Source organism: Theropithecus gelada, chromosome 13 (assembly GCF_003255815.1).
Source record: "Theropithecus gelada isolate Dixy chromosome 13, Tgel_1.0, whole genome shotgun sequence".
NCBI lineage: Eukaryota > Metazoa > Chordata > Mammalia > Primates > Cercopithecidae > Theropithecus > Theropithecus gelada.
In genome coordinates, this window is record NC_037681.1 from 64,695,178 (window position 1) to 64,709,257 (window position 14,080).

Genomic DNA, 14,080 nt, shown 5'->3' on the forward strand with positions numbered 1-14,080 from the left:
TGAATGAATGAATGAATGACAGAGTCTTCCTCCATTGCCCAGGCTGGAGTGTAGAGGCATGAACATGGCTCACTGTAATCTCAACCTCCTGGGCTCAAGTGATCCTCCCACCTTAGCTTCCCAAGTAGCTGGGACCAGAGGTGTGTGTTGCCACACCTAATTTTTAAAATTTTTGTTTTGTAGAGACGGGGTCTGCCTATGTTGCCCAGGCTAATCTCAAACTCCTGGGCTCAAGTGATCCTTTCACCTTGGCCTCCCAAAGTCCTGGGATTACAGGCATGAGCCACCAGCCCTGGCTGAGAAACTTTATTTAGGGAAACATGTTTTAAGTCCACATAATAAATTTTGCAAATTAAAAGACAGCTAATATGCTTGTTGTGCAAAATTGGAAAATTCAAAGAAAATAAAGTGTCTGAACTCCCTGCCCATTATCATTGTATTGCTGTATTTCCTTTCTTTTCAGGTATTTTTACATATGCTAACATGAACAGATACACAGACGTATATGTACCCAAAAAACATGGGCGATACACAGTATCATCTCTTTTTTTTTGGGAGATGCCTAGACTGGAGTGCAGTGGGTGTGATCTTGGCTCACCGCAACCTCCTCCACCTCCCGAGTTCAAGCGATTCTCCTGCCTCACCCTCCCGAGTGGCTGAGATTATGGGTGCACACACCATGCCTAGCTAATTTTTGTATTTTTAGTAGAGATGGGGTTTCACCATGTTAGCGAGGCTGGTCTCAAACTCCTGACCTCAGGTGATCCACCCACCTCAGCCTCCCAAAGTGCTGTGATTACAGGCATGAGCTACCGTGCCCGGCCCAGTATCATCTCATTTTTTGCCATGAGGACACTTCCCCGCCCCGTTCCCCCCTCCCCACCCCGCCACATGTCTGAGGCAAGAAAACAAGCACTTTGTTGTTGTTGTTGTTGAGATAGTCTCATTCTGTCGCCCAGGCTGGAGTGCAGTGGTGTGATCTTGGCTCACTGCAACCTCCGCCCTCCGAATTCAAGCGATTCTCCTACCTCAGCCTCCCGAGTAGCTGGTATTACAGGAACCTGCCACCGCGTGCTACTAATTTTTTGTATTTTTAGTAGAGGCAGGGGTTCACCATCTTGGCCAGGCTGGTCTTGAACTCCTGATGTCATGATCCACCCACCTCAGCCTAACAAGCACTCATTTGTTTTTTTGTTCTTTTTTAAGAGGGTCTCACTCTGTCATCCAGACTGAAGTTCAGTGGCATGATCATGGGTCACTGAAGCTTCAACCTCCTCGACTTAGCTCAACCTCTCACCTCAGTTCCCAGAGTAGCTGGGACTATGGGCGTGCTCCTTTTAAACATTTTTTGTAGAGATAGGGTCTCACTGTGTTGCCCAGGCTGGCCTAGAACTCCTGACCTCAAGCAATCCTCCTACCCCTGTCTCCCAAAGTGGTGAAATTGCGGACATGAGTCACTGCTCCTGGCCAATGGGGACAATTTTTTAAAAAATAACATTCATCTGCTCTCATTTTTCTAGTAAAACATTGCCATTTATTATATGGCTTTATTAGTGTTATCTTTGTTCCAAAAGTGTAGTATAGTGTCTCTAAAGAAGGTTAAGAGTTTGTGTCAGATCAACTGCATCAATAACCTATTTTGTATTTTATTTTAAGATGAAAACTTCCAAATGTATTCAAAAAGGGGATATGATATGTTGGAACAGCTATACATTGTCTATCTAGATTCAACAACTTAACATTTTGCCATAGTTGCTTTGTTTTTCTTTCTGTATCTACTGTTTTTTTTCTTTTTTTGACTGAACCCTTTGAGAGCAAATTGCAGACATCATATTTTACCTGTAAACATTTAAGCATGCAGCTCTTAAGAATGAAGACATGTTTCAACCAGGCGCGGTAGCTCACACCTGTAATCCCACCACTTTGGGAGGCCAAGGCAGGCGGATCACCTGAGGTCGGGAGTTCAAGACCAGCCTGACCAATATGGAGAAACCCCATCTCTACTAAAAATACAAAATTAGCTGGGCGTGGTGGCACATGCCTGTAATCCCAGCTACTCGGGAGGCTGAGGCAGGAGAATCACTTAAATCTGCAAGGTGGAGGTTGCGGTGAGCCAAGATCACACCATTGCACTCCAGCCTGGGCAACAAGAGTGAAACTCCATCTCACAAAAAAAGAATGAAGACGTTTTTCTATATAACTATAATACCATTATTATACCTAAGAAAATTAATTTTTTTAAATTTATTTGTAATTTTTGTGGGTACATTGTAGGTGTATAAAATAATAAATTTTATAATATCGAATATCAAGTTTAAATTTCCCTAGTTGTCCCCAGAATGACTATTGTAATTGTTATTTTGAATCCCAGTCTAATCAAGTTTATCAGTCAAGCACATTAAACAAGTCTTTAATCATCAAGCCCCTCAGCTGTTTTTTTCCCCTTGACACTGACTTTGAAGAGCCTGAGCCAGTTTTTCATAGTACGTTCTGCATTCTGAATTCATATGATTGTTTTCTCATGTTGTGCTATAACTTGATCCTCTATTCACTTTTTCCCTGTAAACTGGGAATTAGCATTATTAGATTCATTCTAAACATTTTTTGGCACGAATACAGGACATGACTGTATAATGCATCATATCAAGAGGCACATAATGTAAGGGTATCTTGATTTTAGTCTGTCAGCTTAACTGTGATCAGCTTGGATGATTAGAGCTTGTTCTGTACAGTATTAAAGTAATTACTATTGTAGAAACCTGTAGATTTTCCAACATTTACTAAAATATGAAAGGATTGAGTAGTTTATTATTCATACTTAAAATACCTAATTTATTTTTATCTAGAGATGTTTTTATCAAAATAAGGGCAAAAAGTAAATACAATTTTTATCCGTGAAAACTCTAAAGTCTTTCAAAGATCTGTTTAAATCTATATAGTTTTATGTTTTGTATTTCCTACTTATCATTTAGCAGAAATGATGAAGAAATTGTTCTGATGGCTTGCTTTTCTGTCCTTTTCCTACTGCTTTAAACATTAATTTTCTTTTGTACTAAATCGTATAGCCAATTATTGTTTTTTTTTTTAAGTAAGTCAGTTTTAGGAAATGCTTGTGTTGCTGTTGAATTATAAAAGCTGAGTAAATTTCAGATTAAATTTTAAATGACTGTGAAATAAGACATAAACTAGTTAATGGTAATTTGCTTAAAATGACTTGAGATATTATAATTGGAAGTTTTTATTGATACAGGTAAGAATCGATATTTAATAAAATGTTCTCATGCTTAGACTATATTACTTTTCAGTAGAGAAATTAGTATTTTGCTGTAATGTGTTATGAAATACATGTGATATCCTAGTTTGTCTACTGACACTGGGGTCTTGAATCTTAAAAAAAGGCCTCCGAGGAAGCAGAGGAAAGTGGATCACAGGGAAAATTGGTGGAAGCTCTCAGGCAAATGAGAATTAATCATAGGGGAAACTACCGACAACTTCTGGAGGAGATGCTGACTAGTTACAGGCTAGCTAAAGTAGAGGGAGAAGAAAGCCCTGCTGAACCAGCTGCCACAGCTACTTCTTCGAACAGTGATGCTGGAAACCCAGTGACAATGCAGGAAAGCCATACTGAATCAGAAAGTGGTCTTGCTGAATTAGACAGCTCTAATGAAGATGCAGGGACAAAGATGAGTGGTGAAAAAATATGACTTTTCTTTTTGGTAATATTTTTGTGATCTTTGATGGTTTTTAACTTAGGAAGTGTAATGTATGCATTTATATAACCGTTTTGTTATTTGAATCTTGGAAAACTAGTTTTATTATATTCAGATAGCCTTGTTTTTTAAAAAGGCCTTTGCATACACCTTTATGAGATAGTGTAAAATTGACTATTTATATTAATGAAATTATATGTTATTTCACATTGTATGCCAGAAATTAGGATACCAATTATGAATTACAGTCAGTAGTTAATACTAGATAGGATTAGAAATTTTGATTAGAGAGATTACACTATATTATGGAAAAACTTGTTAATGTAGAATTATACTGCTTCATATTATTTTACCTATTAGTACACTCATAGTTAGCTTTGTAATAAATTTATGTTTTCTTTAATAATTTTAGTTCTTCAAAGAATGGCTGATGCTGGCCTGTAATTTTTCTTTCAAGGATAATAATTTGTGTGTTGTTTGATTTGTTTATATTTTACATCTCTGTAGTTTTATTTTTAGAAGTTGTGAGATACTGGATGTGTGGCTATTTTTCCTTTCTCTGTATTCTTTATGAAACATAACTTTTGAAAAACCTATGTATTATTCATACAGCTTTGGTTTGTATATTCTGTATAGCCTAACTACACACATCAAAATGTATGTCAACCAAGTGTTTAGAATGAAATTATAAGTGTTTAAGTCCAAATAAAGCATGTGATGTGGAATAATCTATGCATGTTGTACTTATTTTTGAATTAATTTTTTAAAAACAACCAAGTTTGGTATATTGGAAGAATACCCATTAGAAATTCATTTGTATTTATATAACATTTAGAACACTTTTGGCTTACCTTTTTTCATTAAAAGGAAAGAAGTTTAATGTTAAAATATATGTGTTACATACTTTATTCTTTTTCTTATCCATCTTTTGTGGTACAAAATATTAATCTTTGGAGATTATGGGCACACATAGACATGTGAGAAAATTGCCACAGTGAGCATTTTAAAGATTGCAGAATTGTCCATTTTGTTACAAATTTTTATTAGTTATTAATAAATGGAATAATTATGGGCTGTTTTTAAAATAGTGGCAGGTGAGAGTTTTTGTTTAAAGGGATTTTTAAATTATAGATTAGTCACATGGGGGAAATATTTTAAAAAATTTTTTATGACTGTAGAACATTAACTTTTCTTCTTTACGTTTATATTTATATCATGTGTCTGAAGTTGCTTTAAGTTACCATAAATTGAAACTTTGGAATCTTTGGATGTTATAGCTGATGTTTTGATGTATTTTTCCAATGCCAGAATATTCTTAAGTGCTTTGAGAAAGGAAGGCATTTGATGGAGAGGGGAGGAAAATAACCCAACCCAGTTATCTATCTATATTAGATACACGTGTACACACACAATATACAATACACAACATCTCTCTGTAAAAGTACCCTTTTCAGACAAAGAAAGGAAGGTAACTTGTTCATCAATTTTGTTTTCTTTTGAAATTCAATCCAGTCTGGAAGTGGTATAGGTAAATAATAATATTCTTCCTTTTCTCTTCCTGTAGGGTGCTGGAGATCTAGAAGACCCATGGTAGCCTTAAAAACCTTCTAAAATGCTTTTGATTCTGAAAATTGGGGGAAAAAACTTTTAATCACAATTTTCTTCAATACAAGGGGAAAATATTCTTGCGGATTCCCAACGTTTTGTGATATGAGCAGAAAATCATTAGCATTTCCCATCATTTGTTCATATTTGTGTTTTCTGACAGTTGCCACTTGTAGCATTGCCTGTACTACAGTATTTTTTGCCAACCTCAGGCATACTCATTACATCTGTATTGAACTTTTGGCCCTAGAAACCAGTGGAGTTATTTCACCACAAATCAACAATGTGCCTGAGGTGCATGGGAAATATAGTTAGCTATACTCTGAAAATACATTATGTTTTTTTCTTTAAACAAAACACACAACATGTAAGCATGTAAGAGTAAAGAATTGTATGATATGTTCCTTTTTTCAGTTCACCAAGTTGGAAGCCTTTTGCAGCTCTGTGGCTTGGAATTTCATTTGAGCAATTTCTATAGGATATGTATTTATTATTGATTGTTATTTAATTTTTTTCCAATTTTAACTGTATTACCAAACTGGGTTCTCCAATAATGTCCAAATTGTAATGTTGCCTTGCTTCAAGATAAAGTGTATTTGGGAATAATATTATAAACCCTTACAAATTTTATGCATGTATCTACTGCATCCTTCAACTCTCCCTAGAAAATCTTTTGAAACCAAATGGATTAATTTATGGCTATTTATAATTTGCTTTGACATTTCACTGTTGGAAATTTTTTAAAGATGAGATTTGTCTTTATAATGTAAATTGTGATTTTTGTTTTACATGTGGGTTTCTATAGTTTTAATTTTTTCAGCTTTTAAGATACGAGTTTTGTGTAATTTGGTATTTTTAATCATTTATGTTATTTTAAAAGCTCAGAATATCACATTGAAATTACTATAAATACATTTAAAATTATCTATTTTAGATCTAAGGAAATATTACAGAGATATTTTCATGGGTTCAGTAACCTTTCATTTTATAACATTGGGCACGGTACAGAGTGGCTGTCACATAAGGTACTTGAAGATTTATTAGTTTAATTCTATTTTTACAGTAACCTTGAATTCTTCTGAGTTTTGCATGTATTAAATTCAATTAATGCTGAATATGAAGAGTAAAGTATTTATCTGAAAGAAGTTACTGGGTTAGGAGAAGTAATGAATGTATCCATTTGTAGATGGTTTACATGTTGTGGATGCTTTGTAAACATTTTCCTATATGTTTAAATTGTGTTTCAGCAGGATGTAATTGCCCTTGTGTATAGTTAAAATGAGTCATCATCTGGTCCTGTGTGAAATGGAATTCATGGTATTTTCTGTAACATTTTCCTGAAGCTGTTTCTGGAGAGCCACACGTTTAAATACAGACAGCTTTCCTGATCATTTGATTTATTGTGCACCTGATTTTTGGTTTAAAAGGAATTATTGCCACAATATATTTTATTTATTCTTTAGATTTTAGCCTTGTAAGTTAAAGTGCTTTACATGATGATGTGAAAAGCTGTTTGTCCCTTTACTGGGTTTGGGGGGTTGTTAAAAGATAGGGAATGAAGAATGCAAAATGGTTTATTGTTCAAACTGTCCACTCTGATCCAACCCTGTACTGATAGTACTTTCCAGTATGATATTGTGATGTTTCATACAATGCAGTGAACATAACCAACTTGTTACCTAAATAAAGAATTGATAAAAACAGTGTGACATATTACTATTTGGTATGATTCAGTTTTTAATGTTATTTTAAACTTCTTATGTGGTTGGCATACTTGTGAAAATTTAATTCCAAATAGGAATTATCCAAACTGTACAGGACAATATTAACCCCTTCTCTACTCCAGAAATATTTATACTCCTTTTTGAAAAACTTGCCTTTGGCCAGGTGCGTTGGCTCTCGCCTGTAATCGTAGCACTTTGGGAGGCCAAGGCGGGTGGATCACAAGGTCAAGAGATCGAGACCGTCCTGGCCAACATGGTGAAACCCCGTGTCCACTAAAAATAGAAAAATTAGCTGGGCGTGATGGTGCATGCCTGTAATCCCAGCTACTCGGGAGGCTGAGGCAGGAGAATTGCTTGAACCCAGGAGGCAGAGGTTGCAGTGAGCCACGATCGCGCCACTGCACTCCAGCCTGGGGACAGGGCGAGACTCCGTCTCAAAAAAAATAAAAAATAAAAAAATAAAACCTTTTTCATTGAGGGTTACTGGTGCTTGAAATAGAAATAATGTATGAGTTAGTAAAAGAAAAACCAATGTTCAGTGTTTACTCATCTGAATTTCCTAGCCTGGGTATTCTCAAGTATTTTGGTCTCAGGACCCATTTATACTCTTACAAATTGTATATTCCAATGAACTTTTGCTTTTGTGGGTACTATTGATATTTACTATATTAGAAATTAAAACTGAGAAATTATACATACTGTTTTAATATGTTAAATAAAATGATTACATGTTAACATAAACTATTTTATGAAAAATAATTGTCTTATAAGTTAAGATACAAAAATGCAGTGTAAAAAGAAGGACCAGTTTTCATTTTTGTGAGCCTTTAATATTGGGCTGAATTCTTGTTTGTGCTTCTGCGTTCAGTCTGCTACAGTGTGGTGCGGCCCGATGGTTGAAGTATTTGAAGAAACCTGGCCTCACACAGGTAGTTGGAAAACAGGAGTATTTTAGTAACTTCAGATAATTGTAGATATCAAAACTTGACAACCGATAGTTTCTTGAAGGTTGGTTGCAATGTGAAATCGGAAAGTTTATTAGAGGACTTTTCTTAGTTTGTTATGTTAAAATCCACTGGGTCTGTCTTGCATTTTGAATGGACCTTCTGGCTATGCATGATTTTGTCACATCATGAATTGGTCATTTGGAAAATACTGGTTCACTGAATTATGCAGTTCTTCTAAATACGAATCCATTATTCTGCAGTGATTAAAGTTTTTTGTTAAGGGTGGGCATGGTGGCTCATGTTTGTAATCCCAGCAGTTTGGGAGGCTGAGGCAGGCAGATACCTGAGCTCGGGAGTTTGAGACCAGCCTGACCAACATGGAGAAACCCTGTCTCTACTAAAAATACAAAATGAGCCAGGCGTGGTGGTGCATGCCTATAATCCCAGCTACTCGGGAGGCTGAGGCAGAAGAATTGCTTGAACCCAGGTGACGGAGGTTGCAGTGAGATGAGATCGTGCCATTGCACTCCAGCCTGGGCAACAAGAGCGAAACTCCGTCTCAGAAAAGAAAAGACCGCTTAGCTGAATGTTGTGGTAGCTTGTGCCTGTAATCCCAGAGGCTAAAGCAGGAGGAATGCTTGAGGCCAGGAGTTTGAGACCCACCTGGGCAATACAGCAAGACCTGGTTTCTACACACACACAAATTTTAAGTACTCTAGCATGGTGTCACATGCCTATAGTCCCAGCTACTTGGGAAACTGAGGCAGGAGGATTGCTTGAATTCAGGAGTTCAAGGCTGCAGTGAGCTGTGATCCAGCCACTGCACAGCAGCCTGGGCAACAGCAAGACTCCATCTCGAATTTTAAATATATGTCCCTTTTATATTGAAAAAATTATCTTAAATTTAAAAATAACATTGTGAAGGAATAAACAATCTAAGCAACAAATGCTTCCAAGCTGCTTCACCGTTAGTTTATAACCTGAATAGAATTTACCACCAAGAGTCATATTTCTTAATGCTAAAGTAGAAATCCATTGAGAGTTGCATTGTCACTGAAAAAAATTGTAATGAAGGCCGGGCGCAGTGGCTCACACCTGTAATCCCAGCACTTTGGCAGGCCAAGGCGGGCAGATCACTTGAGGTCAACAGTTCAAAATCAGCCTGGCTAAAATGGTGAAACCTGTCTCTACTTAAAAAATAATAATACAAAAAGTAGCTTGGTGTGGTGCTGCGTGCCTGTAGTCCCAGCTAGTCGGGAGCTGGAGGCAGGAGAATCGCTTGAACCTGGGAAGTGGAGGTTGCAGTGAGCCAAGATCGCGCCACTGCACTCCAGCCTGGGCGACAGAGGGAGAACCCGTCTCAAAAAAAGTTATAATGAACTGGTCTCCCTATATGAAAATAATGGCACTGCCTTGCCAGTTGTCATTCTTTCTATCTAGGCTTTAAAATGGTTTTTAATAACAGGAGAAATAGTGTTAGTTGGGGAAAAAAATGTTTCTATAATCATATTAGCCTTACATTTGAGTCAGGAATTACAGCCTCATTCGTTTACTTGTCAAACTGCCTGATATATTTTCCGAAACCTTGGAAAATGCACAAACCAGAGCAATATATGGTGCCCGAGTCTTTATCCAACTTCAATACTTGAAATTAACCTGAACATGTCCATCAAATATCTTTTGCTGGCCAAATATTATTCTTCCTTGTCTTGAATTTAAGGTTATATTTTTTAAATGACATCTCACACTGACATTTCCTCTTCCAAATTGTCTTCATTTGTGTTTTGAAGTTCATCTGGTATAAGTATTAAGGGAAAACGTGATAAGATTTCTTGTGGAACACGTTTTGAGAAGCTAAACAGTATTTAGTGAAAAATAGCAAATTGTGATGTTTTTCACATATTAGAAAATTCCTAGTTGTGCAAAAAATCCATTGTATATGTAAAATAGTCAAATGCTGACATAATTGTTAAGATGAATTCAAGCGATGATTTAATTTCAAAGCAATTCTGAAGTTACTTTTTAAATTCTGTATTAGAAAATGCACTTAAATGAAGTTACTTGCTTTTAGTTCATAATGGGCATTATAACAGTTTGCACTCTTGTTTTTATGCTAAATTGCTTTTAAGTTTTTTTCTATTCAACTTTGGGAGTTATTTTGTGAACCCTAAAGAAAATGCTAAACAAGTGTTTGTGTTTGCCCATTGTTTTGATGATTTGTGTATGTTACATTATGGTCTAGAAGTAATAAGTGTAGCTACTAATAGAGAATACCTTGCTTTTCAGGCAGCATCACCGCCATTTCTCACTTCCTGCTGGCTTTTCTGGCTGTGGTATTTTCTCCCCCTTATTTTCTGTTTCCGTTTTATTTTGCCTGCAAACACCTCTAACTAGCATACTGTTTTGTGCTCAGATATAACTGGTAGATATGCTCTTCTAATTCGGAGGTGAGGGGCACTTAGTGTTAGGAAGTTAGTATTTCTGTTATCTCATAAGTATCCACAACTCCAGTGGGACACAAAAGAGCCAGACCTTTTATGTAAGGGTAGAATGAAAGATTGGACTTTACTTCTTTTTCTTAATTAATAAGCCTAGTCTATAATATTGGCAACAGTGTGTTTTTAATGAATAAATCTGTACAACAAATGTATTCTTTCCATGTAACATTCACCTATCATGAAAATAGTTTTGCATTTGAGATGAAGAGGACCAGTACCACCCAAGAGTTATTCTAATAGTGGGTCTGATACCTTCTTTCCCTCTCCTGAGTCGTTTACACTTACTTTTTTGGGCAGTGATTATGAAGAGGTGGTTTTGCTTCATTCCTAAGTCTTGAAGTTATGAAATGCAATTTATTATTTATTATTTGAGATGGAGTTTCACGTTTGTTGCCCAGGCTGGAGTGCAATGGCACAATCTCGGCTCACTGCAACCTCCACCTCCTGGGTTCAAGCAATTCTTCTGCCTCAGCCTCATGAGTAGTTGGGATTACAGGTGTCTGCCACCATGCCCAGCTAATTTTTTTGTATTTTTAGTAGAGATGGGATTTCACCCTGTTGGCCAGCCTGGTCGAACTCCTGACCTCAGGTGATATGCCCGCCTTGGCCTCCCAAAGTGCTGGGATTACAGGCGTGAGCCACCGCGCCCAGCCCGAAATGCAATTTATCTTAACAAAATTCCACAGTAACATGATATAGAGCACCATGGGGTTTATTTTCATGAGATTTTGCCTATGAATAATCATAATAAATTGATACAGTATAAAGCTTATTTAAAATATTTAATATTTGCTATTAAAATTGTACTTAAGACTGCTTATAATTGATATGGCACTTTGGTTCTACTGAAGTATACTTTTTTTTTTTTTTTTTTTTTTGAGACGGAGTCTGGCTCTGTCGCCCAGGCTGGAGTGCAGTGGCCGAATCTCAGCTCACTGCAAGCTCCACCTCCTGGGTTCACGCCATTCTCCTACCTCAGCCTCCCGAGTAGCTGGGGCTACAGGCGCCCGCCACCTCGCCCAGCTACTTTTTCTGTATTTTTTTAGTAGAGACGGGGTTTCACCGTGTTAGCCAGGATGGTCTAGATCTCCTGACCTCGTGATCCGCCTGTCTTGGCCTCCCAAAGTGCTGGGATTACAGGCTTGAGCCACCGCGCCCGGCTGAAGTATACTCTTGAAAGTTACTGGGTTCTGCCGGGCACAGTGCCTCACGCCTTTAATCCCAGCACTTTGGGAGGCCGAGGCGGGTGGATCACCTGAGGTCAGGAGTTAGAGACCGGCCTGGCCAACCTGGTGAAACTCCGTCTCTACTAAAATTAGAAAAATTAGCTGAGGGTGGTGGCGGGTGCCTGTAGGCCCAGCTACTCGGGAGGCTGAGACAGGAAAATCACTCCAGCCTGGCGACAGGCTCCGTCTCAAAAAAAAAAAAAAATTTAGGGGGAGCTTGAACTATACATAAACATTCTTAAGAGTTCTAGTTTACTTCTGACTGTAAGTAATTTTAAAATGTGAAGTCTTCATGAAAGTTCTGTAGGCTCCTAAAGATCCTATACTCCAGGAGTTAATTAAATCCAATAACTTTAAAACATATTTTAAATGGTTGTAATAATATATTTTACATGTATGATCAGAAACCTTAATGTAAACTGAAATTATGTCACTAAAATTCCTAACTGAAAAAAGGAGGGGAGAGGAGGAAGAGGGAGAGGAGAGAGAAAGGAGGAAAACCAACAGAAAATTTGGGTGGTGTGCACCTGTAGTCCTAGCTATTTGGATGCTGAAGCAGGAGGATCCCTTAAGCCCAGGAGTTCAAGTCTGCAGTGAGCTACAAATGCGCCACTGCATGCCAGCTTGGGTAACAGAATGAGACCCTGTCTCTAATGCAAAAAAAAAAAAAAAAAATTCCAATTGGATAAGTATGAAATAGTATTATATAATTTGCATTTCTGATTACATGTGAGAAGAACATCTTTTCTATATATATTGGCCATTTGAGTTTCCTCTTTTCTGAATTGAATGTTCACACCTTTTGTCCATTTTTCCATTGGGCTTGTCTTTTTCTAATTTATTTGTCTGTTTCTATATAGTCTAGATACTAATCCTTTGTTATGTGAGCTGCAAAACCTCTCAGACTGTTTTGTTTGTTTTTCTTTGTTTATGCAGTCTTGCTATTTGTCTTTTTTTTTTTTTTTTTTTTTTTGCTGTGTGTTTTTCTTGTTTAGGAAATCATCCTCATCCCAAGTTCATATAGTCTCTAATTTTTTAAATTTATACATTTTCATTTTCATGTCACGTGGATAATGTAACAAGGCTGAGGGGAGGCACATCTCACACATAAGTGTGAAAACCCAATCATCATGCTTGTGAACTACAGAAGGATCTGTAATGTTACCTTCCAGCCATTTTAGAAGTCTTCTACCTCCCAAGCACATATGCTTGGTTAAGTTTTTAATCATTCTTGAATTTCTTGTTACATAGTGTATGAACTAAGGAATCTTTTTTTTCCCATCCAGCTAACTAATTGTGCCAACACCATGCCACCCCTGTCAAATTCCCATTCCCCAAATATGTGTGGTCCATTTGTAGTTTCTTCTGCTCTATTGTTTTTTTGTCTAACCCTGTGGAAATATCACATCATTTTGATTACTATAGCCTCATAAGAGCTAACATCTGGCAGGTATACATTGTCTTCACCATATTTAAATTTAGTTCCTTTTATTTTTTATTTTCAAGACAAGTTCTCTGTTGCCCAGGCTGGAGTGCAGTGGCATCATAGCACACTGCAGCATTGAACTCCTGTCCCCAAGCAATCCTCCTGCCTCGGCCTCCCAAAGTACTGGGGGCACAGACATGAGCCACCGCAGCTGGCCTAAATCTAGTTCCTTCTAATAAAATACAACTAATAATCCACATACTAATATTAAGAGCTTGCATCCATTTGGGAATGTAATATTGAAAATTGTTCACCCTACCTATAATCATTTTGTGTGTTTCTGTTGTACATTTACATTTTTAATTGTACTATGGGGCCACGTTGCTCACTCATTTTAATCTATCACTCCCTTTCCTCCCCCTATAAAACAGGGTTAGTAACTACCATGCCAAGCCATGTGGGAGCCTAAGGCAAATGGAAAACTCTGTAGTGATTCTTTTTTTCAGAAGAGCGTAGATTGTCTTATTTAAAAATTTTATATTATGTTCATCATTTTGCATTAGTTTTGATTTTTTTAATGTTGCATTAAAATATCTAAAATTTAAAAAAGTAAAATATTTATCTCGATTACTTGCCATTCCTTAAATTTTGTCCCCAAAGCAAGTGCTTCACCCTAGTCCCAGATGATATGTGAATTCCCGGGCCTTTGAAAAGACCATTTTCCTGATTTAAGGCAGATGTTACCAAGAAGGAATAACTCCTTAGCCTACTAGTACCCTTTAGCATAAAACAGCATTTTCAGGGGTGGCTCAGTAAAATGGAGGGAGCGCTAAGATAAGAGAGTCCCAAGCTCCAGCAGCAGCCAGTTGCTGTTGGCTTCCTTAGGCAGTGAGCTGTCTTTTAATACTTTGAAAACATGACGCTGAGAGAAACAAAGCAAGTTA

At 37.2% G+C, this 14,080-nt stretch overlaps 1 protein-coding gene and 1 pseudogene across 4 annotated transcripts in view; one reads left to right on the forward strand and one right to left on the reverse strand.

Moving 5' to 3' along the window:
* The window catches only part of PPM1B (protein phosphatase, Mg2+/Mn2+ dependent 1B), a 78,134-nt gene extending 71,103 nt beyond the window's left edge, over nucleotides 1–7,031 (forward strand). For 2 of the 4 annotated variants that reach the window (XM_025354204.1, XM_025354200.1), the window contains one exon: nucleotides 3,399–7,031. In XM_025354204.1, coding sequence (XP_025209989.1) covers nucleotides 3,399–3,704 — 306 coding nt within the window. In that variant the 3' untranslated portion in view covers nucleotides 3,705–7,031. Of the gene's footprint in view, nucleotides 1–2,972 lie in introns of all 4 variants that reach the window. The other 2 variants (XM_025354203.1, XM_025354201.1) reach the window with 2 other exon arrangements.
* A 5,739-nt stretch (nucleotides 7,032–12,770) lies between these two features.
* On the reverse strand, nucleotides 12,771–12,863 carry LOC112605495 (annotated as a pseudogene).
* Nucleotides 12,864–14,080: the final 1,217 nt, after the last annotated feature.